Source organism: Oncorhynchus kisutch, linkage group LG5 (genome assembly GCF_002021735.2).
Source record: "Oncorhynchus kisutch isolate 150728-3 linkage group LG5, Okis_V2, whole genome shotgun sequence".
Taxonomy (NCBI): domain Eukaryota; kingdom Metazoa; phylum Chordata; class Actinopteri; order Salmoniformes; family Salmonidae; genus Oncorhynchus; species Oncorhynchus kisutch.
In genome coordinates this window covers 45,399,980-45,425,642 of record NC_034178.2, presented here as the reverse complement: position 1 = coordinate 45,425,642, position 25,663 = coordinate 45,399,980, and the positions used below count along the sequence as shown (strand labels likewise).

The 25,663-nt window shown below is 43.4% G+C and overlaps 1 protein-coding gene across 3 annotated transcripts; it reads right to left on the bottom strand.

The window, feature by feature from the left end:
• Positions 1-1,200: 1,200 nt before the first annotated feature.
• On the bottom strand, positions 1,201-5,657 carry LOC116374209 (zona pellucida sperm-binding protein 3-like). Of its 3 annotated transcripts, none has more exons than XM_031825166.1 (11): positions 5,169-5,657; positions 4,975-5,090; positions 4,782-4,885; positions 3,843-4,020; positions 3,572-3,689; positions 3,356-3,441; positions 3,036-3,232; positions 2,711-2,887; positions 2,019-2,153; positions 1,834-1,944; positions 1,201-1,467 (listed from the first exon to the last, which is right to left on the bottom strand). In XM_031825166.1, the coding sequence occupies exons 1-10, from the start codon at positions 5,580-5,582 to the stop codon at positions 1,838-1,840; spliced, it is 1,632 nt and encodes a 543-aa protein (XP_031681026.1). In that variant the 5' UTR covers positions 5,583-5,657; the 3' UTR covers positions 1,201-1,467; positions 1,834-1,837. The 3 variants fall into 3 exon arrangements, with proteins under 3 accessions (XP_031681026.1, XP_031681028.1, XP_031681027.1); XM_031825168.1 differs by having other exon boundaries at positions 1,201-1,485; positions 5,169-5,652; XM_031825167.1 differs by having other exon boundaries at positions 1,201-1,448; positions 5,169-5,652.
• Positions 5,658-25,663: the final 20,006 nt, after the last annotated feature.

Here is a 25,663-nt window from a genome sequence, read left to right as displayed (position 1 = left end):
TGTATATACACTTTCTTCTATTGTGTTGACTGTATGCTTGATTATTCCATGTGTAACCCTGTTTGTGTCGCACTGCTTTGCTTTAGCTTGGCCAGGTCGCAGTTGTAAATGAGAACTTGTCCTCAACTAGCCTACCTGGTTGAAAAGGTGAAATACATTTTTTTTTTAAGACAGATGTGAGCATTAGGCCTTGCAGTGTGAACAAGGCTCTAGTGCACTGATCTAAAAGGCAAAACTGATCCATTGATAAGCTGTTCTATAGTCCGAGATGCTTTGGGAATATGGGCCTAGAACCCTAAGGCCATCGGCTGCGTTTAGACAGGCAGCCCAATTCTGCTCATTTTTTCACTAATTGGCCTCTTGACCAATCCGATTTGAAAAATTTGTTGCGATTGGTCTAGACCAATTAGTGGAAAAAGAGCAGAATTGTGCTGCCTGTCTAAAAGCAGCCATATAATTTGTGTGAATTGGCACCTGATAATTTCTCATCTCTGGCTTTTTGAAATCAGAACAGGTGCTGTGGCAATCCCGTAGCGCCTGCAACCAGTGGTTGTGTGCCACGTCATCAACAGTGCTGTGTGTGGTTAGCTGATTTGTTAAATACATAACCAGGCATTTTAAGATCTGGTAGGCATCTGCGATGTAGTCAGGGAGGAACTTTCCATTGATTTTGAGGCTAGGCCTACACCACACTAAACCCAAACACTTGGGTTTTAGCACTAAATTATCCTTGTGGATAATATTGGAAGTCTCTCAAAGGGGCGGATTAAGGAAAAGGACCAGTTAGAAATGCCAGTGCCGATTTCTGGTTCCAGTCCGCCAGTGGAGGTTGAGGGAAGACGGGAAACACTTGGAAACCATGGGTTTGATACCATTCCACTGCAGTTACCACAAGCCCGGTCTTCCCAATTAAGGGGCCGCCAACCTCCTGTGCAGTCCACCCATTCCTCAGACCCTTCATAGCAAGCCTAATGTCTCAGAATGCCCTGTAGCTTACATGCTCAATCAGGAACCTTGGGACAGAGTCACATTAATCCAGGATGTGATGTCTGGCTACGCAAACACCAATACAGATCAAAGACTAAGCTAGGAAATGTCAGTTGGCAGCAACAGGCCCTCACTTTTTTAGCAAATGAAGGCAATATTTCAGATTACTCTAGCATGTAGTGCATAATGGTGAAGACAGAAAGTCAGTCGAAGTAGCATTAAATCATTTATTTTTCAAAGAGATTAACAGGCATCTCTTGAGATATCGTCTCAGTGTTGTGGTAGTCCCTTCACTGGTTGAGTTCGCCAAGAGCAGATGTGGTGCTTATGTCACTTTGTTGTAGGGTCATCCTCCTTGTGTGCTGGGACATCAGGACCGGCACCAACCTCAGTGAGTTGGAGTGTGCTGCTGCTTGGAGCAAGTCTATTATGGGCCACCACGACAACAGCGCCTTCCAATTCTAGAAATTGGATAGTGGACTGGGAACATATCCCCTTCTTTATGAAACCACATCAAAAGCAGATATTTAAAAGTGATACTGGCAATTGCCATGTGCAAGTTGACATTTATACAGACGGTATTGTCCTGGAGGCAGAACTGAGCGATTTCCACTAGATGTGCCAGATGGAAAGTCAAAATTGGCTACATTGTAACAATGTATGCTTTTAATTTAATGTTAGGCATTAGGGTTGGCAGTGAGATTAATGTTTAAAAATCATATTTTATTACTTTGTGGCTGTGCCAGCTAGTGAACATTCTGCGGAGCCATCCCAATAAGTGCTAACCTGCTTGCCATGTGCAGGTTATTTCCCTCTAAAATAGCTGTACCATCATCCCATACATACCCTTTCAATAGGTTCCAATCTCATACTGATCCTCCTCTTCACTCAGACCCTCTTTCTCTGTGGTAACCTCAAGGTCTCCAAAGGGCTCAGGTGTAGGAATCAACTCCAGCTCTGAGAACAGACGATTTAGCACAGAGCCTACATGCAATTATCATACATTCAAAACAGTAAGGTACTGTTATTACCTCGTTGGGCGATTAGTTCATTCTGCCTGATGAAGCCATCATATGTTGCAGAGCTAACGAGACCGTGCTTGTTGTTGGGTCCGACCCTTGGGCCCAAGGGACTAGCCTCATTTTGGGATTGGGCGAAATAAGGTCCTGGAATTAAATGTAACAGATTAACACAGCCAGTGTTGGCAGAATTGCTAGCCTATAGGGACAGGAAAAGACAGGTGTCCGAAGTGGCACCCGATGACCTATAGAGTGCACTACTTTTGACCAGTGCATCATGGTCTGGGCAATAGTCTAGGCATCCTGGTTGCCTCCCACACATTTTAAAATCTGGCTTTACACTTCTGTACGTACTAGAATGCGAGTTTGGCATCGAGGCCCATGTCACTACCATAACCGCTTCAATACATACAAAATAGGAGCTAGCAAGATGGAGATAAGTTATTTTTTATGAGTGCATTATGAAAGTGGCTAGTTTGCCTCAACTACCTTCACTAAAACCACTGCAAAGGTATTCCCTGCAAAATTAGGTTTCAAATCATGACGTTCTGCCTCGTGATTTGTTGGGAGAAGTTGCCAAACGAGTCAGTCATTGAAACCAGACCCTAGTCACTGCTGTTGCCTAGGGTTGGGTTCTCAAGACTACCTGGTCAAAGGTAGTGCACTACATAAGGAATAAGATTATGCCATGTCAGTCAAATTACCTCTCTTGAAGTCCATGCCACGCCAACGACTGCCAGGTGATACGGGCTTCCGGTCCCCTGTTGAGGCAGAGAAGCCAGGTATATCGATACCTCCACTCGTCCGTGGAGATAGAGGTGTACTCTTCTGTTTACTTGGGAGGACCATCATGGGGCCCAAAGTAGCATCCTGGTCCCATACTAAAAGGACAACACATTAAACACATACATTTGCAGTCAAGACAGTCAATTAGTCTTCCCTCAATTTCCATATTGGAGAAGGTCCCACCCCTGCAATGTGTTTTGAGAAGGTGGTGATGGAATAGAGGGATTAAGATGTCAAATACACCTTTCTTGGCCTTCATCCCAATACTCCAATTGTCACCAGAGGCTGGGGGTTTGTTGCGGTAGACACGAGGTTCAAGTTGGCTACCACCTAGTCTTGGACTGAGGGGACGTTGTGCTGGAGCTTGATCAACCCCCTTCTGTCTACTCAGGCTTGGACAACGCCCACATAGCAAATCATTCTCATCAGCAGACCTCCATCTGAAATGTATGAAAGATCTACTCATGGACCAAGAACACACCACTTTTAAAAAAAGCTATGGTTATTCCAGTGAATAGGTCACAGCCCAGTAACCTTCGCTCAGGAAATGTGACTTATCCCACCTGCCATCAATGAAGGAGCATGCCTTGTTGCTAGGCTCTGCATGGTCCATGACAGGGACTGCCATAAGGTGGCAGGTGATGTACAGCTGTGAAAAACAGGATAAGCAAAATAAAGATGCAGAATCACAGTAGCCTACATAATGTCTGGAAATTATGTTATTATAGAATAATTTCTCTACAACATTGTTTTTATTTTTTATTAAATACTGCCCTCACCTCTGCCCTGTCCTCCTGGTAGAACCTAAAGGCTTCAATGTGGAACCCGAGCTTGTTGTCCTGGGTCCTACGCATGAAACCAGAGCGGGAACCAGGCAGCTGGGAATCCAACAAGCACCTGGAGGGAGATATTAATACATATTGGGGCATCTTCCTTAGTAACCAATTAAGAAGTCTCAAAGAAACCATAAAAATGGTGGAAGCCCTCAAATGGCATATTCTATCGTTCTCTACGGGCCAGCCGGATAATAGTCATTCCCCCCCTGCTTACCCATCACTCTCAATGAAGACATATCTGGGGACAGAGTTGCTCTCAGGGTCCAGTGTGGCCACGCAGCTGCTAACAAAGACCCTGAGCCTGGTGTGGTGAGCAACCCTGACAGACGCCTCAATGTTGATGGGATCACCCAGGAAGTAGACTCCAGAACCCCGCTCATAGAGCCAGTCACCTGGAAAGGAAATGGCAGTAAAGAAAGATCGTACTGCAAGCGATGCGTTTCAAAGTTACGAACACGAGTCGCTATTAAAACTACCACAGCCAGAACATATTGTCAATAGGCGCTCAACTAGTGAGCATCTAATAATGGATTAAGATGAGGGCCATGTTTAGGAGGCAAACTGTATAACGTTGCAGATAGAAGTGTCCCCAATAACAGTTGTCTGATGTGATTCCGTATTTTGCATGTCAGAGGGGCATTTGTGCTACATAGTACATTTATATCTGCCTGCGGCTATGGAACCCTGACTTGTTCACCGGACGTGCTACCTGTCCCAGACCGGCTGTTTTCAACTCTAGAGACAGCAGGAGCGGTAGAGATACTCTCAATGATCGGCTATGAAAAGCCAACTGACATTTACTCCTGAGGTGCTGACCTGTTGCACCCTCGACAACTACTGTGATTATTATTTGACCATGCATGAACATTTGAACATCGTTGCCATGTTCTGTTATAATCTCCACCCGACACAGCCAGAAGAGGACTGGCCACCCCTCAGAGACTTTCTAGGGAGTTTCCTAGCCACCGTGCTTCTACACCTACATTGCTTGCTGATGTAAGAAGGGCTATATAAATACATTTGATATCTGAACTTTCAATTCACGGGTTTTACCAAGCTTCTGGGAGAGCGCCATTGTATCCTTTTGATTTATTATCTGAATGGTCAACAAAATTGTACCCTGCGAAATGCAGCCCGGGATTTATATACCCACTTGTCATAAGCTTCAAAGAGAACTGCAGGGTGTCTTCAGCAGACACTGTGGCGGTGAAAGGGATCCAGGTCGGCTGGAGAGAAGAGCTGTCCAAACTGTACTTCCTGAAACAGAAAGTACAGACCGGTAAATACACCAATAGGTCAACTCAGGATTCCTATGACCGTCATACAACAGTATAGCCTAAACTCACCTTCCATAATGACACTCAATTGGGATTACAGCACCAGCCATTCGAATAACGCCATCTGGTGTGGTTCGGGGTGTATATCTGAGGAGGTTTGCGTAGATCAATGAGTCTTCGTTCAGCTGTGGAGCCACAAAGCAGCATTTGAGAGAAGGTTGTTTCAAGAAGTCAAACACTGAATTTTTTAAAATATATATTACCATGTGCTTGGTTCCACAGTCCGAAAGTGCTGCAAATATTCTGTACTCATCTCCGGCTGCTGAAGCTGTAGCCCTACACGGCTCTTGGTCTTGGTACTGTTCAACTCCAAGTCGCAGGTCATCCACGTCGATTAGATTACCGAGTTTAAACAGATCAGCCTTCACGACTATCTCCATGTAGTCTGAATGGCACGTCACAGCGACAGTTTCTACTCGAACTGGCCTTAAAACTGTTTGTTGGAGTGGAGGCTGTTTAAAGCGTGGACGATTGTCAAATTGCAGTGTTGGCCTTGGAAGTTGTTGCCATGTGTCAGTGCTATAAGTATATGACAAAGTAGGAGAGATTAAGACGTTTTCCACAAGTAAAAACCAAACCAGTTTCTTGAACAATAACCTGAGCGTGTTTGCCATCATGAGTCCCAAACCAACAACTACTGTGACTCTGTAGGTTAGAGGACAGGGTACCTCTGCTATGCTACAATTGAAACTGAGGTAGCTTTTAACAACCAACCAGGCTGAACACCTGGGCTGGATTACGCCCTAATTTGGCCTTGCATCTGATTAGTCAAGATCTTTAATTGGCACGCATGTTCAAATCAAATCACATTTTTTTGTCACAAACACATGGTTAGCAGATGTTAATGCGAGTGTAGCGAAATGCTTGTGCTTCTGGTTCCGACAGTGCAGTAATATCTAACAAGTAATCTAACAGTTCCCCAACAACCTCAACTAATACACACAAATCTAAAAGGGGTGAATGAGAAAATGTACATATAAATATAAGGATGAACAACGGCCAAGCGGCATAGGCAAGGTGCAATAGATGGTATAAAATACAGTAGATAAATATGATGAGTATTGTAAGATATGTAAACACTATTAAGTGGCATTGTTTAAAGTGACTAATGATCCATTTGTTAAAGTGGCCAGTGATTGCGTCTCCATGTAGGCAGCAGCCTCTCTGAGGCTCTTCTATCTCAAGGCCATCAGACTGCTAAACAACAGTCACTAAGACTGCTGTTTAGCAGACTGATGGCCTTGAGATAGAAGCTGTTCTTCAGTCTCTCGGTCCCAGCTTCGATGCACCTGTACTGACCTCACCTTTTGGATGGTAGCGGTGTGAACAGGTAGTGGCTCGGGTGGCTGTTGTCTTTGATGATCTTTTTTTGCCTACCTGTGACATCGGGTGCTATAGATGCCAATGTTGGGCAGCTAGTTTGCCCCCGGTGATGCGTTGTGCAGACCGCACCACCCTCTGGAGAGCCTTGCGGTTGAGGGCAAGCAGTTGCCGTACCAGGCTGGGATACATCCTGACAGGATGCTCTCGATTGTGGATATGTAAAAGTTAGTCAGGGTTTTGGGTGACAAGCCACATTTCTTCAGCCTCCTGAGGTTGAAGAGGCGCTGTTGCGCCTTCTTCACCACACTGTCTGTGTGGGTGGACCATTTCAGTTTGACGTTGATGTGTATGCCGAGGAACTTTCCACTTTCTCCACTGGTGTCCCTTCAATGTAGGTGTTGGGGTGGGGGGGCTCCTTCAGCTGTTTCCTGAAGTCCACGATCATCTCTTTTTTTTGTTGACGTTGAGTGAGAAGTTGTTTTCCTGACACCACACTCCGTGCCCTCACCTCCTCCCTGTAGGCTGTCTCGTCGTTATTGGTAATCAAGCCCACTACTGTTGTGTCGTCTGCAAACTTGATGGTTGAGTTGGAGGCGTGCTATGGCCACGCAGTCGTGGGTGAACAGGGAGTACAGTTGGGGGCTGTGCACGCACCCGTGTGGGGCCCCAGTGTTCAGAGTCAGCGAGGTAGAGGTGTTGTTTCTTACGTTCACCACCTGGGGGAGGCCCGTCAGAAAAATCCAGTACTCAATTGCGCAGGGCGGGGTTGAGGCCCAGGGCCCCCAGCTTGACGATGAGCTTGGAGGGTACTATGGTGTTGAATGCTGAGCTGTAGTCAATGAACAGCATTCTTAAATAGGTATACCTCTTGTCCAGATGGGATAGGGCAGTGTGCAGTGTGATGGCGATTGCATCGTCTGTGGACCTGTTTGGCGGTATGCAAACTGAAGTGGGCCTATGGTTGCCGGAAGGTGGAAATGATATGATCCTTGACTAGTCTCTTAAGTTAAAGCACTTCAGGATGACAGAAGTGAGTGCTACGGGGCGGTAGTCATTTGTTTCAGTTATCTTTGCCTTCCTGGCTACAGGAACCATGGAGGCCGTCTTGAAGCATGTGGGGACAGCAGACTGGGATAGGGAATGATTGAAAATGTCTGTAAACACACCAGCCAGCTGGTCTGCGCATGCTCTGAGGACGCGGCTAGGTATTCCGTCTGGGCCAGCAGCCCTGCGAGGGTTAACACGTTTAAATGTTTTACTCACGTCGGCCACGGCGCCTCAGTTCCTCAGTTCTTGTCACTATATTATCCTCAATGCGGGTAAAGAAGGTGTTTAGTTTGTCTGGAAGCGTGACGTCGTTGTCCGTGACGTGGCTGGTTTTCTTTTTGTAGTTCGTGATTCCCAGACCTTTTTCCATGGTTAAATGCGATGGTTTGTGCTTTCAGTTTTGCGCGAATGCCGCCATCCATTCATGGTTTCTGTTTAGGGTAGGTTTTAATAGTCACAGTGGGTCCAACATCTCCAATGCACTTCCTTATAAATTCACTCACCGAGTCAACGTATAGGTCGATGTTATTGTCTGAGGCTGACCGGAACATATCCCAGTCCGCGTGATCAAAACAATCTTGAAGCGTGGATTTCAATTGGTCAGACCAGCGTTGAATAGTTCTCGTCACTGGTACATCCTGTTTGAGTTTCTGCCTATAAGACGGCAGGAGCAAGATGGCATCGTGGTTGGATTTGCCTGAAGGGAGGGCTTTGTATGCATCGCAGAAGTTAGAGTAGCAGTGGTTGAGTGTATTACCCCCGCGCAAAGTGCAATCAATATGCTGATAGAATTTAGGTAGCCTTGTTCTCAAATTTGCTTTGTTAAAATCCCCAGCTACAATAAATGCAGCCTCAGGATATATGGTTTCCAGTTTACATAGAGTCCAGTGAAGTTCCTTGAGGGCCATCTTGGTGTCTGCTTTTGAGGGGGAATGTGCACAGCTGTGAAGATAACTGACAAGAATTCTCTTGGAGGGTAATATGGCCGGCATTTGATTGTGAGGAATTCTAGGTTGGGTGAGCAGAAGGACTTGAGTTGCCGTATGTTGTTATGATTACACCATGAGTCGTTAATCATGAAGCATACACCCCCGCCCTTCCTCTTCCCAGAGAGGTGTTAATCTGTGCCGGCACGATGCACGTCCGGTGGCTGAACCGATTCCGACAACATATCCTGAGAGAGCCATGTTTCCGTTAAACAGAGAATGTTACCATCTCTGATCTTTCTGAAAGGCAACCCTTTCTCAAATTTTGTCTACCTTGTTGTCAAGACACTGGACATTGGCAGTATACTTGGGAGCGGTGGGCGATGTGCACGTTTACGGAGCCTGACCAGGAGGCCGCTCTGTCTGCCCTTTCTGCGGCGCCTTTGTCTCGGGTCAGCTTCTGGGATCAGATCCATTGTCCTGAGTGGTGGTCCAAACAGAGGATCCACTTCGGGAAAGTCATATTCCTGGTTGTAATGTTGGTAAGTTGGCGTCGCTCTTACATCCAGTAGTTCTTCCCGGCTGTATGTGATAAGACTTAAGACTTCCTGGGTAAGAAATAATACATAAATACAAAATACTGCATAGTTTCCTAAGGATTCGAAGCGAGCCGACCATCTTTGTCGACACATTATTTTTGGCCGCGTTCCTCTGCCCAGGCGTCGCTGATACGTGGCAGATCTTAAGGCAGGAGAAGTATTTTTGTGTAAGGAAAACTGAACACTGCATTTATTGCATAAATGTAAATGAATGCCACCACTGAAGCAGAACTGTTGATGTTGAGTTCATAATTAAGCTTGAAGCCAATCTACATGGCTGCTGAATGCTTGGGTAAACAAACACTTGGCTAGAAAACACTTTGCACTAATAGAATCTGTAAAACATAAACACGACACACAAAGTTAGGCAGTAGAAATTAGTCAGGTATTATGTCCCAGCCTATGCAACGGAGGGAAGACCACAATAGAAGAACCAAGGTTATGAATGAAAGAGACTACCCAGAGTTCTAGCCTGTTCGATTGCGTCTCCTACCCTTGTATGCAGGCCTGTTGAACATGAAAAGGCAGCAAACAAATTGACCCCATTCCAGGAACCACTTTCATTACCAGTAGAGCAGGTATGTAAACCCAGGGTCTGAGATCTGTGGTCACATGCTTACAGTATAATGGTGTATGTGTAGCAGTACACTATATACAGTGCAGCAGTACACTGTATACAGTGCATTCGGAAAGTATTCAGACCCACTGACTTTTTCCACTAAACTTGCTCCAGAGCGCTCAGCACCTCAGAATGGGGCGAAAGTTCCCCTTCCAACAGGACAACGACCCTAAGCACACAGCCAAGACAAAGCAGGAGTGGCTTCGGGACAAGTCTCTGAATGTCTTTGAGTGGCCCAGCCAGAGCCAGAACCCTATCTAACATATCTGCAGAGACCTGAAAATAGCTGTGCCGCGAATCTCCCCATTCAACCTATCAGAGCTTGAGAGGATCTACACAGAAGCTTGTTGCGTCATACCCAAGAAGGCTGGGCTGTAATCATTGCCAACGGTGCTTCAACAAAGTACTGAGGAAAGGGTATAAATACTTATGTAAATGACATATTTCAGTAAAAAAATATATATAAATGTGCTAAAATGTCTAAAAACCTGTTTTTGCTTTGTCATTATGGGGTATTGTGTGTAGATTGATGAGGGGGGAAAACTGTTTAGTCCATTTTAGAATGAGGCTGTAAGGTAACAAAATGTGGGAAAAGTATGTTTATAATAGCAATAAGGTGGTATGTGGTATATGATACAACAGCAGATACAACAGCAGATGCAAACAAGGGTTAGGAAGGAACAGACAGAGTATCCCGTCTATCACACAACGACATTACTATAAAGTATCCAATTGACCAGAGACATTCTTCAAAGGACTCGGTTTGGCAACACGGCCTTCCATCTCCAACCAACCTACCGAAGCACTGCTCAGAGTAAATATTTATAGCATTTTCCTTTTCCAAATGGGCGGTAATTTAGATTGCATAAAATACTGTCTTTACAATAGCACAGCTTCGCCCTTTGTTCCTCAGTCTTCCCTCTCTTTCTCTTTCCCTCTCTTTCACTCAAACCCAGCCCCTTTTCTTTTGTGTAACTGTCAGCTGTCATATCTGTTCCGCCCTCTAGGGATGTTTTCCTTTATGATGTAATTTGCAATCAAGGTGATTAATTATGTGTATGTGTAATTCTGTGTGATTAGTTAGGTATTTAGTAAATAAATAATTAAACCCAATTTTGCATTGCTGATTCAACTTGTTAGCCAGGGTTCGTGCAGATAACCAAGAATTTACAACTTTCAGATGAGACTGAATTAAGATGACGATTAATAATTGACTGCTATTGATGTAGAATATTACTAGGTCTTTAAGAGTTTATTCGGAAGATAACAGCTCTATAAATATTATTTTGTGGTGCCCCGACTCTCTAGTTAATTACATTTACATGTACAGCTCAATCAGGTAATATTAATTACGGAAACATTATTTTATAGAATAGCATGTCATATACTTAATCCGGCATAGCCAAAGACACGACACTGGATCATTACCAGCATCATTATCTTCCCTCGCTCACTCCTCCATTACAGGCCCTTACTCCTCATTTACCAAAATATATGTGTCAAAACAATATTGAAGATCTGGAAAATTTAGACACCACTTTGGGTTTCAGACAAACTCTTCTTTCACTCCAGTAGCCTCAAACCCAGCTTTCCCCCCATCTATGGTTGATGGTGCTTTCTCAATATGGATTAGTCTCGGTATTAAAAGATTTAGAGATCTCTATATTAACAATGAATTTAGTACCTTTGAACAATTATCAGCTAAATTTGATCTCCCCAGACATAATTTCTTTAGGTTCTTACAAATCCGGAGTTACGTCCACAGCATAGATCCCCGATTTTCCACCCTTCCTGGTGAAACACAGTTTGACACATTTCTTATCCCACTTACTACTCTGAAAGTCACCTTGTCAATAATCTATAGTCAAATTTGCTCACTGCAAACCACCTCATTAGACTATATTAAATCCTCATTTATGATGAGTATTTCTGTTGAATCGATGTGGCTATGCAAAATCACTGGATGTTTTTGGAACTAGTGAATGTAAAGTGCCAATGTAAACTCAGATTTGTAAAACATAAATATGAACTTTATCAAACAAAACATACATGTATTGTGGAACATGAAGTCCTATGAGTGTCATCTGATGAAGATTATCAAAGGATAGTGATTAATTTAATCTCTTTGGGCTTTTTTCTCTCTCTCTTTGGCTGGAAAAATTGGCTGTGTATTTCTGTGAGTTGTTGGTGACCTAACATAATCGTTTGTGGTGCTTTCCTCGTAAAATCCTATTTGAAATCGGACACTGTGGTGGGATTAACAACAAGACTACCTTGAAAATGATATAAGATACATGTATGTTTGAGGAATTTTAATTATGAGATTTCTGTTCTTTTGAACTTGGCGCCCTGTACTTTCACTGGTTGTTGTCATATCGCTCCCGTTAACGGTAATGCAGCCATAAGAAGTTTTAACACACTCTCAGAATTAAGCGGCACACAGATCAAACTAGATCCTTTTATTGCATTATTTGGTGTTTCCTTACCCACATTACAACTGACCAAAATGATTAAGGATATAATTGCCTTTGTCACTTTGTTAGATTAATTTTACTTAGATGGAAATCCTCTGCACCCCTTTCTCATGCTCTTTGGATTAAATCCATTTTGAAATGCATAAAGTTGGAAAAAACTTAACACACACTCAATGGGTCTATAGACAAATTCTATGCAATGTGGGCTCCCTTATTTTCTTATGTTAAATGACTACATTTCCCTGCAGTTCCAGAGTGATGTATATTTATATATCGGTGATGTAAGAGGCCTGGTATGTGTATACACGGCATCTCGGATGTTAAGGACTGTATTATCTGTGCTAGTTGACCTGTAACAACTGTATCAAAATATATATATTTTTTGTCTTATTTTTGTACATTTTTATATATCTTTCTGTCTCACTCTTTGTTTTGCTGCATTGTTAACTTACAAGTGCAATTATTTTGTAAATGCTGGTGTTGAAAATCCAATAAGCAAAGTAAAACAATTTAAAAATAATAATAATTTCTATGTACTTTGCTCCTTTCATATTTCCCTCTATCCTGACGGGTCTCCAAGTCCCTGCCGCTGAAAAACATCCCCATAGTATGATGCTGTCACCACAATGCTTCACCGTAGGGATGGTAACAGGTTTCCCCCAGACATAATGCTTGGCATTCAGGCCAAAGAGTTCAATCTTGGTTTCATCAGACCAGAGACCATCTTGTTTCTCATGGTCTGAGACTCTTTAGGTGTCTTTTGGCAAACTCCAAGCGGGCAGTCATGTGCCTTTTACTGAGGAGTGGCTTTCATCTGGCCACTCTACTGTACCATAAAAGCCTGATTGGTGGAGTGCAGTGGTGGACAGTATCCAACTGTCATATTTGAGTAAGAGTAAAGATGCCTTACTAGAAAATGACTCAAGAAAAAGTAAAAGTCACCCAGTAAAATTATACTTGAGTAAAAGTCTAAAAGTATTTGGTTTAAAATATACTTAAGTATCAAAAGTAAAAGTATAAATAAAATAAAAAAATCCTTATATTAAGCAAACCAGATGGCACCATTTTCTTGTTTTTCAAATTTAAGGAAAGTACATATACACAAAAAAAATGACTTAAGTAGTACTTTAAAGTATGTTTACTTAAGTACTTTACACCACAACAAACTCTGGAGCTCTGTCATAGTGACCATCGGGAACTTGGTCACCTCACTGACAAGGCCCCTCTCCCCCGATGACTCAGTTTGGCTGGGGGGGATCACTCTCGGAAGAGTCTTGGTGGTTCCAAACTTCTTCCATTTAAGAATGATGGAGGCCACTGTGTTCTTGGGGACCTTCAATACTGCAGAAATATTTTGGTACCCTTCCCCAGATCTGTGCCTCGACACAATCCTGTCTCAGAACTCTACGGACAATTCCTTCTACCTCATGGCTTGGTTTTTGCTCTGAAATCTACTGTCAACTGTGGGACCTCATTTAAACAGATGTGTGCCTTTCCAAATCATGTCCAATCAATTGAATATACCACAGGTGGACTCCAATCAAGTTGTAGAGACATCTCAAGGATGACCGATGCAAACAGGATGCACCTGAGCTCAAATTTTTGTCTCATAGCAAAGGGTCTGAATACTTATGTAAATAAGGTTTTTCTGGTTTATGTTTTTAATAAAATTAGCAACAATTTCTTAAAACCTGTTATTGTGAGTAGATTGATGAGGATAAAAAATAAATACATTTTAGAACAAGGCTGGATGTTACAAAATGTTTAAAAAGTCATGGGGTCTGAAAACTTTCCAAAAGCACTGTACCACATCTCCTTAGACCTTATTGATTAGATATACACTGCCTCATTCAAGGAGGTCAAAGACATCGTTCACTGACACTGTGCTCAGTCTTCCAAATAGCAGTCACAATCATGTCTACCAGATGCTCTCATCTGTGCTCAGCAACTGAATTAATGGCTGATAGAATGCAATACACACTCAAGATTGTGCTGCAATCACAGCCAAGAACACACAGTTCCAAATTAACAAGGATAGTGCTTCTTTATGCAGATGACACTCGGACTCCTCCTGGTTATTCTGAATTGCAGTCACGGTTTCATCGGATCCTGATAATCTCATTTACAGACAATCATATCTAACTACACTGAACAAAATTATAAACGCAACATGCAACAATTTCAAAGATTTTACAGACAGTGAATTTAAATAAATTCATTAGTGCCTAATCTATGGATTTCACATGACTAGAAATACAGATATGCATCTGTTGGTCAAAGGTACCTTAAAAAAAAGGTAGGGGAGTGGATCAGAAAACCAGTCAGTATCTGGTGTGACCACTATTTGCCTCATGCAGCGCGACACATCTCCTTTGCATAGAGTTGATCAGGCTGTTGCCTATAGCCTGTGGAATGTTGTCCCACTCTTCAATGGCTGTGCGGTGTTGCTGGATATTGGCGGGAACTGGAACACGCTGTCGTACATGTTGTTCCAGACAGAGCATCCCAAACTTGCTATTTGGGTGACATGTCTGGGGAGCAGGCCATGGAAGAAATGGGACATTTTCAGCTTCCAGGAATTGTGTACAGATCCTTGCGGCATGCGGCCATGCATTATCATGCTGAAACATGAGGTGATTGCAACAGATGAATGGCGTAACAATGGGCCTCAAAATCTTGTCATGGTATCCCTGACAGACTATGACAGACAAAATGCGAGAAAAAAAATCCAGAACATCACATTGTAGGATTTTTTATGAATTTATTTGCAAATTATGGTGGAAAATAAGTACTTGGTCAATAACAAATGTTTATCTCATTACTTTGTTATATACCCTTTGTTGGCAATGACAGAGGTCAAATGTTTTCTGTAAGTCTTTACAAGGTTTTCACACACTGTTGCTGGTATTTTGGCCCATTCCTTCATGCAGATCTCCTCTAGAGCAGTGATGTTTTGGGGCTGTTGCTGGGCAACACGGACTTTCAACTCCCTCCAAAGATTTTCTATGGGGTTGAGGTCTGGAGACTGGCTAGGCCACTCCAGGACCTTGAAATGCTTCTTACGAAGCCACTCCTTCGTTGCCCGGGCGGTGTGTTTGGGATCATTGTCATGCTGAAAGACTCATTCACGTTTCATCTTCAATGCCCTTGCTGATGGAAGGAGGTTTTCGCTCAAAATCTCACGATGTATGGCCCCATTCATTCTTTCCTTTACACGGATCAGTTGTCCTGGTCCCTTTGCAGAAAAACAGCCCCAAAGGATGATGTTTCCACCCCCATGCTTCACAGTAGGTATGGTGTTCTTTGAATGCAACTCAGCATTCTTTGTCCTCCAAACACGACGAGTTGAGTTTTTACCAAAAAGTTATATTTTGGTTTCATCTAACCATATGACATTCTCCCAATCTTCTTCTGGATCATCCAAATGCTCTCTAGCAAACTTCAGACAGGCCTGGACATGTACTGGCTTAAGCAGGTGGACACGTCTGGCACTGCAGGATTTGAGTCCCTGGCGGCGTAGTGTGTTACTGATGGTTGGCTTTGTTACTTTGGTCCCAGCTCTCTGCAGGTCATTCACCCCGTGTGGTTCTGGGATTTTTGCTCACCGTTCTTGTGATCATTTTGACCCCACGGGGTGAGATCTTGCGTGGAGCCCCAGATCGAGGGAGATTATCAGTGGTCTTGTATGTCTTCCATTTGCTAATAATTGCTCCCACAGTTGATTTCTTCAAACCAAGCTGCTTACCTATTGCAGATTCCGTCTTCCCAGCCTGGTGCAGGTCTACAATTTTGTTTCTGGTGTCCTTTGACAGCTCTTTGGTCTTGGCCATAGTGGAGTTTGGAGTGTGACTGTTTGACGTTGTGGACAGATGTCTTTTATACTGATAACAAGTTCAAACAGGTGCCATTAATACAGTTAACGAGTGGAGGACAGAGGAGCCTCTTAAAGAAGAAGTTACAGGTCTGTGAGAGCCAGAAATCTTGCTTGTTTGTAGGTGACCAAATACTTATTTTACTTATAATTTGTATAAATGCATAAGTATAAATACTTATTTTACTTATAATTTGCAAATAAGTTCATTAAAAATCCTACAATGTGATTTTCTGGATTTTTTTTTCTAATTTTGTCTGTCATAGTTGAAGTGTACCTATGATGAAAAGTACAGGCCTCTCTCATCTTTTTAAGTGGGAGAACTTGCACAATTGATGGCTGACTAAATACTTTTTTGCCCCACTGTATATCAGAAAGGCAATTTGATGCCAATGTGTAATGTTCCAATTTCATATAGCAATTAGACCTATATAGTTGGTATATATAGGAATAGTATGCATAGAAACTGTAAAGACATTCACAGTCACACACATAAATGAACAGATAGGAGAGGACACTGCTTTCTCTCAGGTTTTCCAGTGAAAATGAGGGCTGCCCTGTGCGTGGTGTATATCATGTTTTCTCACTCCGGTTTCCACTCCTTCCTTCTCTCTCTGCCTTCAGATTCCAATTTCCCAGTGCAGTAAATCACTGTCATTGTAATATTTACCATCTCTATCAATCTCCCATCCCCACTATCTCTCTTTACCTACCCCTCTCCTGTCCAAACTATTTTCACTCCCTCCCTGCACCACCATCTCTTTCTCTATATGAAGGAAAAACAACTCAGTTTCCAGGCCCGACTCCAGGATGACACGCCTGAGGGGGTATTTTAAATCCATGGAGGGGCACAACTAGTTTTGCTTTAGAGCCCTAATAAAAAAAGGTAGATTGGTCCTACTGCTTTTCAAATGTACAAAAACATTTCTGAAATGCACATCAACAACCTTGTAGCTGCCATAGGCCTACACATAATTTGCGCCTACCAAAAAGCACAGATCAGCTCGACAGAATGAGCACCAGTAGGCCATCAAATATTCTCACAGGCTTCATAATGTAAACATCAATTACAACAACTATAGGCTGCATTAGTCGAATTTGTGACACTACGCAATGAGCATAATCTACAGTAAGCCAAGCCTCCACATCTCCAGGTGTGCAACATTTTCTATGGGAGAGTTTCAGAAAAGCAAACTAAATCCAACTATATTCATAGCTGGTGTGAAATGTCCTACATGACAGTAGCCAATTTGAATCTGCCACGAATAAGAGTAAATGCCAATTCAGAGAGCAACACACACACACGTTACAGCAAGAGAGCAGGGAGGGGCGATAAAGTAAGCTGCGTGCCTTCATAGTGTTGACATCACTTTTACAATAGCCTATCACACAACAACTGTGTGTAATGCAAATTAAGGATAACAGAGTGAACGTTTGTCTACCTCTTTTAGTAGGCTACACATGGTATTGGTCCTATACTATTGCAACATACAAAATGTTTTTAAAAATGTAGACCTATCTGAAATGCAGCCATATACACAACAAATTTAATTTTGCACACAATAAAAGCATGCAATGTTGAAGAGAATCCCCATGAAGACTGGTAGCCCAAGATGCGCTCATTAAAACAACATACACCGTAACCAACAATTCAGGACCATGGAGAGAAGGCTACCGCCAGTCAGGGGGATGAAAGGATGAGCTGCCAATTTCAGCACCACTGAAGTGGACAGCCAGGACAATAGGAGCACCGCACCAGAGCTCACCTCAGTGTCACTATACCCATAAAATAACACAAATCTGTATATATATCAATAGCAATTATACCCACAAAAACCAGACAATGATATGAATCAAAGATAAATCTAACCTGCATTGAAGTAAAAAACAAAGGCCTAAAGTAGCTATACATTATGTTAAAAAATCTGACAAACAACCAGGCTTACATGAGGAAAAACCAAAAAAAGTATCATTAAGGCACGATGGACAGAGCCATAAAGATAGTAGCTTACCTTTCAGAAGAGCTGCTGCCTCTTCGATTATGTGTTGAAACTCGTGAAAAGTTTCTGATTTCATTCACCTTCCTGGCAAAATGTACTTGTCAGGTCCCTCTAAAATGCCAGATGGACAAGCTGGGCTTTTGTTGTTGTAACATGCTGCGTCTGTGCTCACTGCATACATTATTCAGGGTGGAGAAGGAATGTTTACACATTGCTGTAGATACCCCAAATGTTAATACATGTATCAGTGCCAACAGCACAGTCGGCATTGCTGACAAAGGCCGTCCGATCTTTGAAGGACACTGAGTGGGGTCCATTTGTTGTTGCTGGCTGTGGTTGCTATTTCACTTTGCAATAATGTACGAGTCTCAATCAATTCTGCCTCCACTGGTTCAGTTTTGGTTAGATCTAGCTTGACGTTGTTCACATCCAAAAAGTCTGGGCTTTTTGGATCCATGGCGCACAGAGCTTCCACGAGTTGACTATTTCCTTCCCTAAATTGTGATGACATTTCCCACAGCACAGCATCCGAAGTGCTGAAAAACAGTTGATTACATTCCCTCGTCTCCATCATCATGCGGACTTACTGTGCTTTGAACTACATAGTCTTTCAAAGTTTTACTTATGAGTTTCCATCGTTTGCTTGAAGCTGGTGTGCTCGTGCCCTCCTGGCATGCCTCCCAAAGCGTTTTGAATTCAGCATCACATCACATTTGTCAACACACCCACACCCATATGTACTGCAGATAAGTTTGACACCGGTGTGCAGATCAGTTGCTTCAGACTGCAGTAACTTGTTTGGAGGGTCAAGAAGCCCCAGGATTTTGTGGGTCATGTTAGTGTGACAGGTTAAAGGAAATAGTCATAGCCTGTTATACATTAAAAAGTATTAGTAAGTTCATAGTATGTGAGGATCTTAAAACATCTAAGGTTAAAAAGATGCATTCAGTATCAGTTGAGAAAGATTGATAACATTCATATAATTGTGTTAAAGTTCAAATCTGTCAAAGGGTACGAATTGTGAGAGTAATGTGTAAATGTTATATTGATTACTTGATTTTGTAGTGCCTAAAAGTGTTAATCTGTGATCTACGAAATGCTCTTAATCTATGAGCCGGAGATCGATTGCTCTGGTCTCCACCCATATTCCTGGGGAAAATCGCGGTCTTTTTCTCATTCAACGAAACGTTAAATTGAGAATACAACACCGTATCACTCTCGTGATTATTTCTCCCCTGTTTTCAGGGGCGTAACATTAGCAATACATTTAAAGCTCTGCCCTCCTCTGCCACTGCTTTCAAGAAGCATGTGGCCTCAAGTCTCACGTCTGTGCCATATGCGCAAATAGATTTGATTTCAACGAGCATCTCTGTGATGTTGTCACTTGATTTCAAAATGACTGACACCGTGTTGAGGTTGCCAGTTGTGATAGAAAAATGACATATTTACCTGATTTGTTGGATATTTAAGAATGATTTACTTAACTAAACAGTAAGACATTTCTATTCTATTAAATGTCTGTGTGAACGGAGGAGCCTAAAAACCTACAGCTGGCATTCCATAGATAAGATATGGTGGGTGAGATAGCATGGAGGAGCAGAACAAAGGCCTCAGTATTCCTAATTATCCTGGCATCTGGGAGACAGACAACACCAGAGGCAGATGACCACAGCATGAACCCAAAGTGGCTTATGGTGCGCCACCATCTTTATGGGAGGGCTGGAACCAGCCATGACTGAGCATTCTTGGTATCAGCTATATAAAAACTGTGCGTTGTCTGTAAAGGCTACTCAGACTGGTTTACTTATTGCAATAATTAATCAACATTAAATAAAGATGATCGTTTGAAGAATTTACAAATTATCTCAGTACTGACATTTCCACGACACAGTCCATCTCTGATCAAGAAGTCTGTGCAGTTTTCCCCCAGTGTACTGTGCAGCCACCGTGTGGTTCCTAAAGAAATTGTGCAGGGAACTACACACAAAAAAAGTATTCAATCGCCTCCTGAAACGACATAGCGTGCACCACAACCAGGTGCTACAAAAGGCCTGCTTTCTCCCACTGAAAGACAAACCCGCGCTGGCTCATCATCACTGAGGTCGTCAGGTGCTAGTGGCTGGGGTAACGGTGGTGCAGGTGCTTGTTGGGATGTTACCCTCATGCTGCTGGTGCTAGACCATGGCTTTTCTCTGTCTTGTTGGTCAGCAGGTGGCATAGGGGATGGGCGGGTATTGCATTTTCTGCTAGGTTCCTCAACCTCAGTGGTCAGGCTAGCAAGCTGCTAGGTGCGCTCAGCATCGGTCTCGACATGGTGGTCCTCAGGTTTTTTGTTCTTGGCAGTGCCCAGCCATTTTCGGATATCCATGCTGATCAAAGCTTAGCTAACTAGCTATAATTATTAAGTCAGTGCGCCACTACCAAAGCTTAACAATGCTAGCTGTATGTAAGAGTGAACAACTTTTTCTCCCAATTTTCCCCTGTCCTGGGATCCAATGAGCTTCCTAAACAAGGTAATGAAGGCAGTACCTTATGCAATTGCATGGCTAGGTGCCCAATCAGAATGCATTTTTGGATTTGAATTACTAAATGATACATTATTACACCACCCTTCCCTCCCTCCTTCCCCCTCCTCAGATCATGAGCACACACCGGCATATAGCCTCTGTCCGAGTCTGCGCTACTTGTAGGCCCAGCGCCAGTACATTTGCAAACCGGGCATGGTAATTCATATACCATTTGTTATGTTTATGGGGAAACAAACCTTGGAGGAGGGCACAAATTATATCTGGAGGGGAGGTCCATGCCTGGCTTTGCCACCCATAGAGTCGGCCCTGTCAGTTTCTCTCTCCATGCATCTTTTCTGCTACACTTTCCTTTCTCCATGTCTTGTACTCACTCTCACCTCAGTTACTTTTGCTCTCTTGACTTTCCCACTCACACTTTTTAACTCTCTCTCTCATTCCCTCTCTCCTTGTATTGAGTCCTGTTGTAACTTTTCTCTGTGCCTGCCCATAGTCAGTCTCTTTCTGTCCCTGTGCCTGACAGCAACTGATTTTCAGACCCAAAATGAACCTGAAAAATGGAGTCCGCCCCCTGCGTCTGCCACACTCTCACTCTCATTACTCCCACCAGAGAAGGCAAAGGGAGACACTGATACATTGTATAATCCTCTCTCTCCTCTCCATTTCTCAGTATGTCTCCTTTTTTCGCTTTACTTTCAATTTACAGCTTAATGCTAATTCCCTTTTACCAAACAATCTCATGTCCTCTATCTAGCCTGTCTCATGCCTCTATAGTCTATCCCCCTTTAGAAAATGTAATTCCCTATTACTTGCGCCCCCCCACACATTCTCATTATAGGCCACTGCTGACCTCCCATTACTCTGCGATGAGATGATGGATCCGTGTCACTAATCTCTCTCGTCATTATGGCCCTACCAAGGTCCTTTATACTCATGGGCTATAACATTAGTGTTATTGGATTTTGCAGTGGTAGATGAATACAGTGCCTTGCAAAATTATTCACCCCCTTGGCATTTTTCCTATTTTGTTGCATTACAACCTGTAATTTAAACATGTATTTTTATTTGGATTTCATGTAATGGACATACACAAAATATTTCAAATTGGTGAAGTGAAATGAAAAATTATAAAAATGTTTTAAAAAACAGAAAAGTTGTGCGTGCATATGTGTTCACCCTCTTTGCTATGACCCCCTAAATAAGATCTGGTGCAACCAATTACCTTCAGAAGTCACATAATTAGCTAGATTGTACACAGGTGGACTTTATTTAAGTGTCACATGATCTCAGTATATATACACCTGTATACACCTGTTATTTTTGGCCATCAAGGAAAACGCTACGTGTGGCGCAAACCCAACACCTCTCATCACCCTGAGAACACTATCTGCACAGTGAAGCATGGTGGTGGCAGGATCATGCTGTGGGTATGTTTTTCATCGGCAGGGACTGGGAAACTGGTCAGAATTTAAGGAATGATGGATGGTGCTAAATACAGGGAAACCTGTTTCAGTCTTCAAGAGATTTGAGACTGGGACGGTGGTTCACCTTCCAGCAGTGACCCAAAAAGCATACTGCTAAAGCAACCCTCGAGTGGTTTAAGGGGAAACATTTAAATTTCTTGGAATGGCCTAGTCAAAGCCCAGACCTCAATCCAATTGAGAATTGGTGGTATGACTTAAAGATTGCTATACACCAGCAGAACCCATCCAACTTGAAGGAGTTGGTGCCTTGAAGAATGGGCAAAAATCCCAGTGGCTAGATGTGCCAAGCTTATAGAGACATACCCCAAGATACTTGCAACTGTAATTGCTGCAAAAGGCAGCTCTACAAAGTATTGACTTTGGGGGGGGGGGGGGGGTAGGCATGTTATGTAAATCAAATGATACAACCCCCCCAAATCTATTTTAATTCCAGGTTGTAAGCCAACATAATAGGAAAAATGCCAAGGGGGGAATACTTTCGCAAGCCACTGTAGGTATTACAATCACATTTTGGAGAAGGTGTTTTCCATTTTAATACAACATTTATATATTTGAAGCCATGATAGAGAGTAGAGTTTAACATAGGGATAGAGGAAAAGTAAAGGGGGTCATTGGTCAAAATTATTAGAATTATTTTGAGGCGCCACTACAGCCAGGACTTTACCAAGGCTACTGGCATTGTTCTCCTGCTGCACAAATGAACACAGGGGATGAATTGATAGAGACTGACTCACTGTGATTATGTCATTTGACTCTCATTTGCAGGTTTGGTATCATAAGGGTTTTGTGTCATTATGTCCAGACAATTTCAAGGCAATTGACTATGAACAATAGTGTCATTCATTTATCACTGACTCATCCAAGTAAGGAGTGATGACCTAATGAATCTTATTTCAGTGGTAAAGTTCTGTGGTATGGGCCAACAGTCAGGTCATCAAAATATCCAAGATGGCGTAGCAGTCAGACGTCTTTGTCCTGTCGTGTCCCTTGTATATATCGTTTTACATATTTTTCATCATATACCCTTTAAAATATTTTGCTAAACCTCCATCTAAATACTCTCCTGCAACCCGCCTCACCCAATGTGGCGTGGATCTGCTTTTTTTCCCCCTAAAGTATTTATATTTACTTCGGATCTGGAATCCCTCAACTGAAGCTAGCCAGCTAACTACCAGCTATCAGTCAGCAAACCATTGCCAGCGGTCATCAGCTAACCTTCAGCTCGGAAAGCTCTCGTCAGTTCGAACAACGTGACTCTAACCAGAGCATAACGGACCTGTTATTTTTATCCCTGGATTCCTACCGCAAACTGAACGTTTTCATCTGGATCTTCACAACTAGCTAACCGCAATCCCGGATGACTACTCCTGGCTAGCGTTTCCATCTCAGAGCAAGCACAAATGAGCTTGAAGTTAGCCATGGCCAGGGCTCCTGTGCTACCACCGAAGTATACTCCTGGGCTACAATATCCGGACCCCGTCTGCAGCCGGTACGGGGCATATCCCCTACGACTGGAATACCTACATAATCTGCCCGAGGACTCCCAACAGGCCCCTCAGGCGCAACGCCCGCTGAAGGCCCATTATGCTAACCAGCTAGGCCTGCTACCTAGAGCTAGTTGGAACCCTACTAATTCCACAACTGGTCTATCGACGTCCCCGCATGAAGAGGCGACGTCCCCCAAAGGCTAACTTTCTAGCCCCTGCTATCTGCTTGCTTGCTAACCCTGTCGGCTAACTGCTAGCTTGCCTGCCCGGTCTGCTAACTGCTAGCCCTTGCTAACTGCTTGCTTGCTAACCCGATCTGCTAACTGCTAGCCCCTGCTAACTGCTTGCTAACCCGGCCTGCTAACTGCTAGCTTGCCCCGGTCTACTAACTGCTAGTTTCCGGCCCCGTCCTGCTAACTGCTAGCTTACCTGCCTGGTCTGTAACTGCTAGCCCATGCTAACTGCTTGCTTGCTAACCCGGCCTGCTAACTGCTAGCTTGCCCCGGTCTACTAGCTGCTAGCTTGTTTAGTCCCGGCCTACTAACTGTTAGCTTGTTAGCATCGGAATGCTAACTGTCTGAATCGCTGTGTCCCCAGCCAGCCCAACCACTTACTGGACCCATATGTTCACTTGGCTATGCATGCCCCTCTCTTGGTTTCATGCATGTTAACATTAGAAGCCTACTCCCTAAGTTTGTTATACTCACTGCTTTAGCACACTGCCAACCCAGATGTCTTAGCCGTGTCTGAATCCTGGCTTAGGAAAACCACCAAAAACCTTGAAATTTCCATTCCTAACTATAACGTTTTCTGCCAAGATAGAACTGCCAAAGGGGGCGGTGTTGCAATCTACTGCAGAGATAGCCTGCAGAGTTCTGTATTACTATCTAAGTCTGTTCCCAAACAATTTGAGCTTCTACTTCTAAAAATTCACCTTTCCAGAAACAAGTCTTTCACTGTTTGCTATAGACCTCCCTCTGCTCCCAGCTGTGCCCTCGATACCATATGTGAATTGATTGCCCCCCATCTATCTTCTGAGCTCGCGCTACTAGGTGACCTAAACTGGGACATGCTTAACACCCCGGCCATCCTAAAAACTAAGCTTGATGCCCTCAATCTCACACAAATTATCAATGAATTTACCAGGTTCAATCCCAAATCAGTAAACACGGGCACCCTCATAGATGTCATCCTAACTAACTCGCCCTCCAAATACACCTCTGCTGTTTTCATTCAAGATCTCAGCGATCACTGCCTCATTGCCTGCATCCGTAATGGGTCTGCAACCAAACGACCACCCCTCATTACTGTCAAACGCTCCCTGAAACATTTCTGCGAGCAGGCCTTTCTAATCGACCTGGCCGGGGTATCCTGGAATTACATCGACCTCATCCCGTCAGTAGATGATGCCTGGCTATTCTTTAAAAGTGCCTTCCTCACCATCTTAAATAAGCATGCCTCTCTCAAAAAATTTTGAACTAGGAATAGATATAGTCCTTGGGTCACTCCAGACCTGTCTTCCCTTGACCAGCACAAAAATATCCTGTGGCGTTCTGCATTAGCATCAAATAGCCCCTGTGATATGCAACTTTTCAGGGAAGTTAGGAACAAATATACACAGGCAGTTAGCTTTTCTAAGGCAAGCTTTTTCAAACAGAAATTTGCATCCTGAGGTACTAACTCAAAAAAGTTCTGGGACACTGTAAAGTCCATGGAGAATAAGAGCACCTCATCCCAGCTGCCCACTGCTCTGAGGCTAGGAAACACTGTCACCACCGATAAATCCACTATAATTGAGAATTTCAATAAGCATTTCTCTATGGCTGGCCATGCTTTCCACTTGGCTAGCCCTACCCCGGTCAACTGCCCGGCACCCTCCACAGCAACCCGCCAAAGCCCCCACCATTTCTCCTTTACCCAAATCCAGATAGCTGATGTTCTGAAAGAGCTGCAAAATCTGGACCCCTACAAATCAGCCGGGCTAGACAATCTGGAACCTCTCTGTCTAAAAATATCTGCCGAAATTGTTGCAACCCCTATTACTAGCCTGTTCAACCTCTCTTTCGTATCGTCTGAGATTCCCAAAGATTGGAAAGCTGCCACGGTCATCCCCCTCTTCAAAGGGGGTGACACTCTAGACCCAAACTGCTACAGACCTATATCTATCCTACCCTATCTTTCTAAGGTCTTCGAAAGACAAGTTAACAAACAGATTACTGACCATTTCGAATCCCACCATACCTTCTCCGCTATGCATTCTGGTTTCAGAGCTGGTCATGGGTGCACCTCAGCCACGCTCAAGGTTCTAAACGACATCATAACCGCCATCGATAAGAGACATTA

What these genes read in the sequence shown, in the direction of transcription:
- LOC116374209 (XM_031825166.1), bottom strand. Translation starts at nt 5,582, where the DNA reads ATGATGGCAAACACGCTCAGGTTATTGTTCAAGAAACTGGTTTGGTTT. An exon ending in CTCTTTGAAGCTTATGACAA is followed by an intron (nt 4,021 to 4,781) that starts GTGGGTATATAA and finishes TTTCCTTTCCAG; the next exon opens with GTGACTGGCTCTATGAGCGG. An exon ending in TGGCATGGACTTCAAGAGAG is followed by an intron (nt 2,154 to 2,710) that starts GTAATTTGACTG and finishes ATTTAATTCCAG; the next exon opens with GACCTTATTTCGCCCAATCC.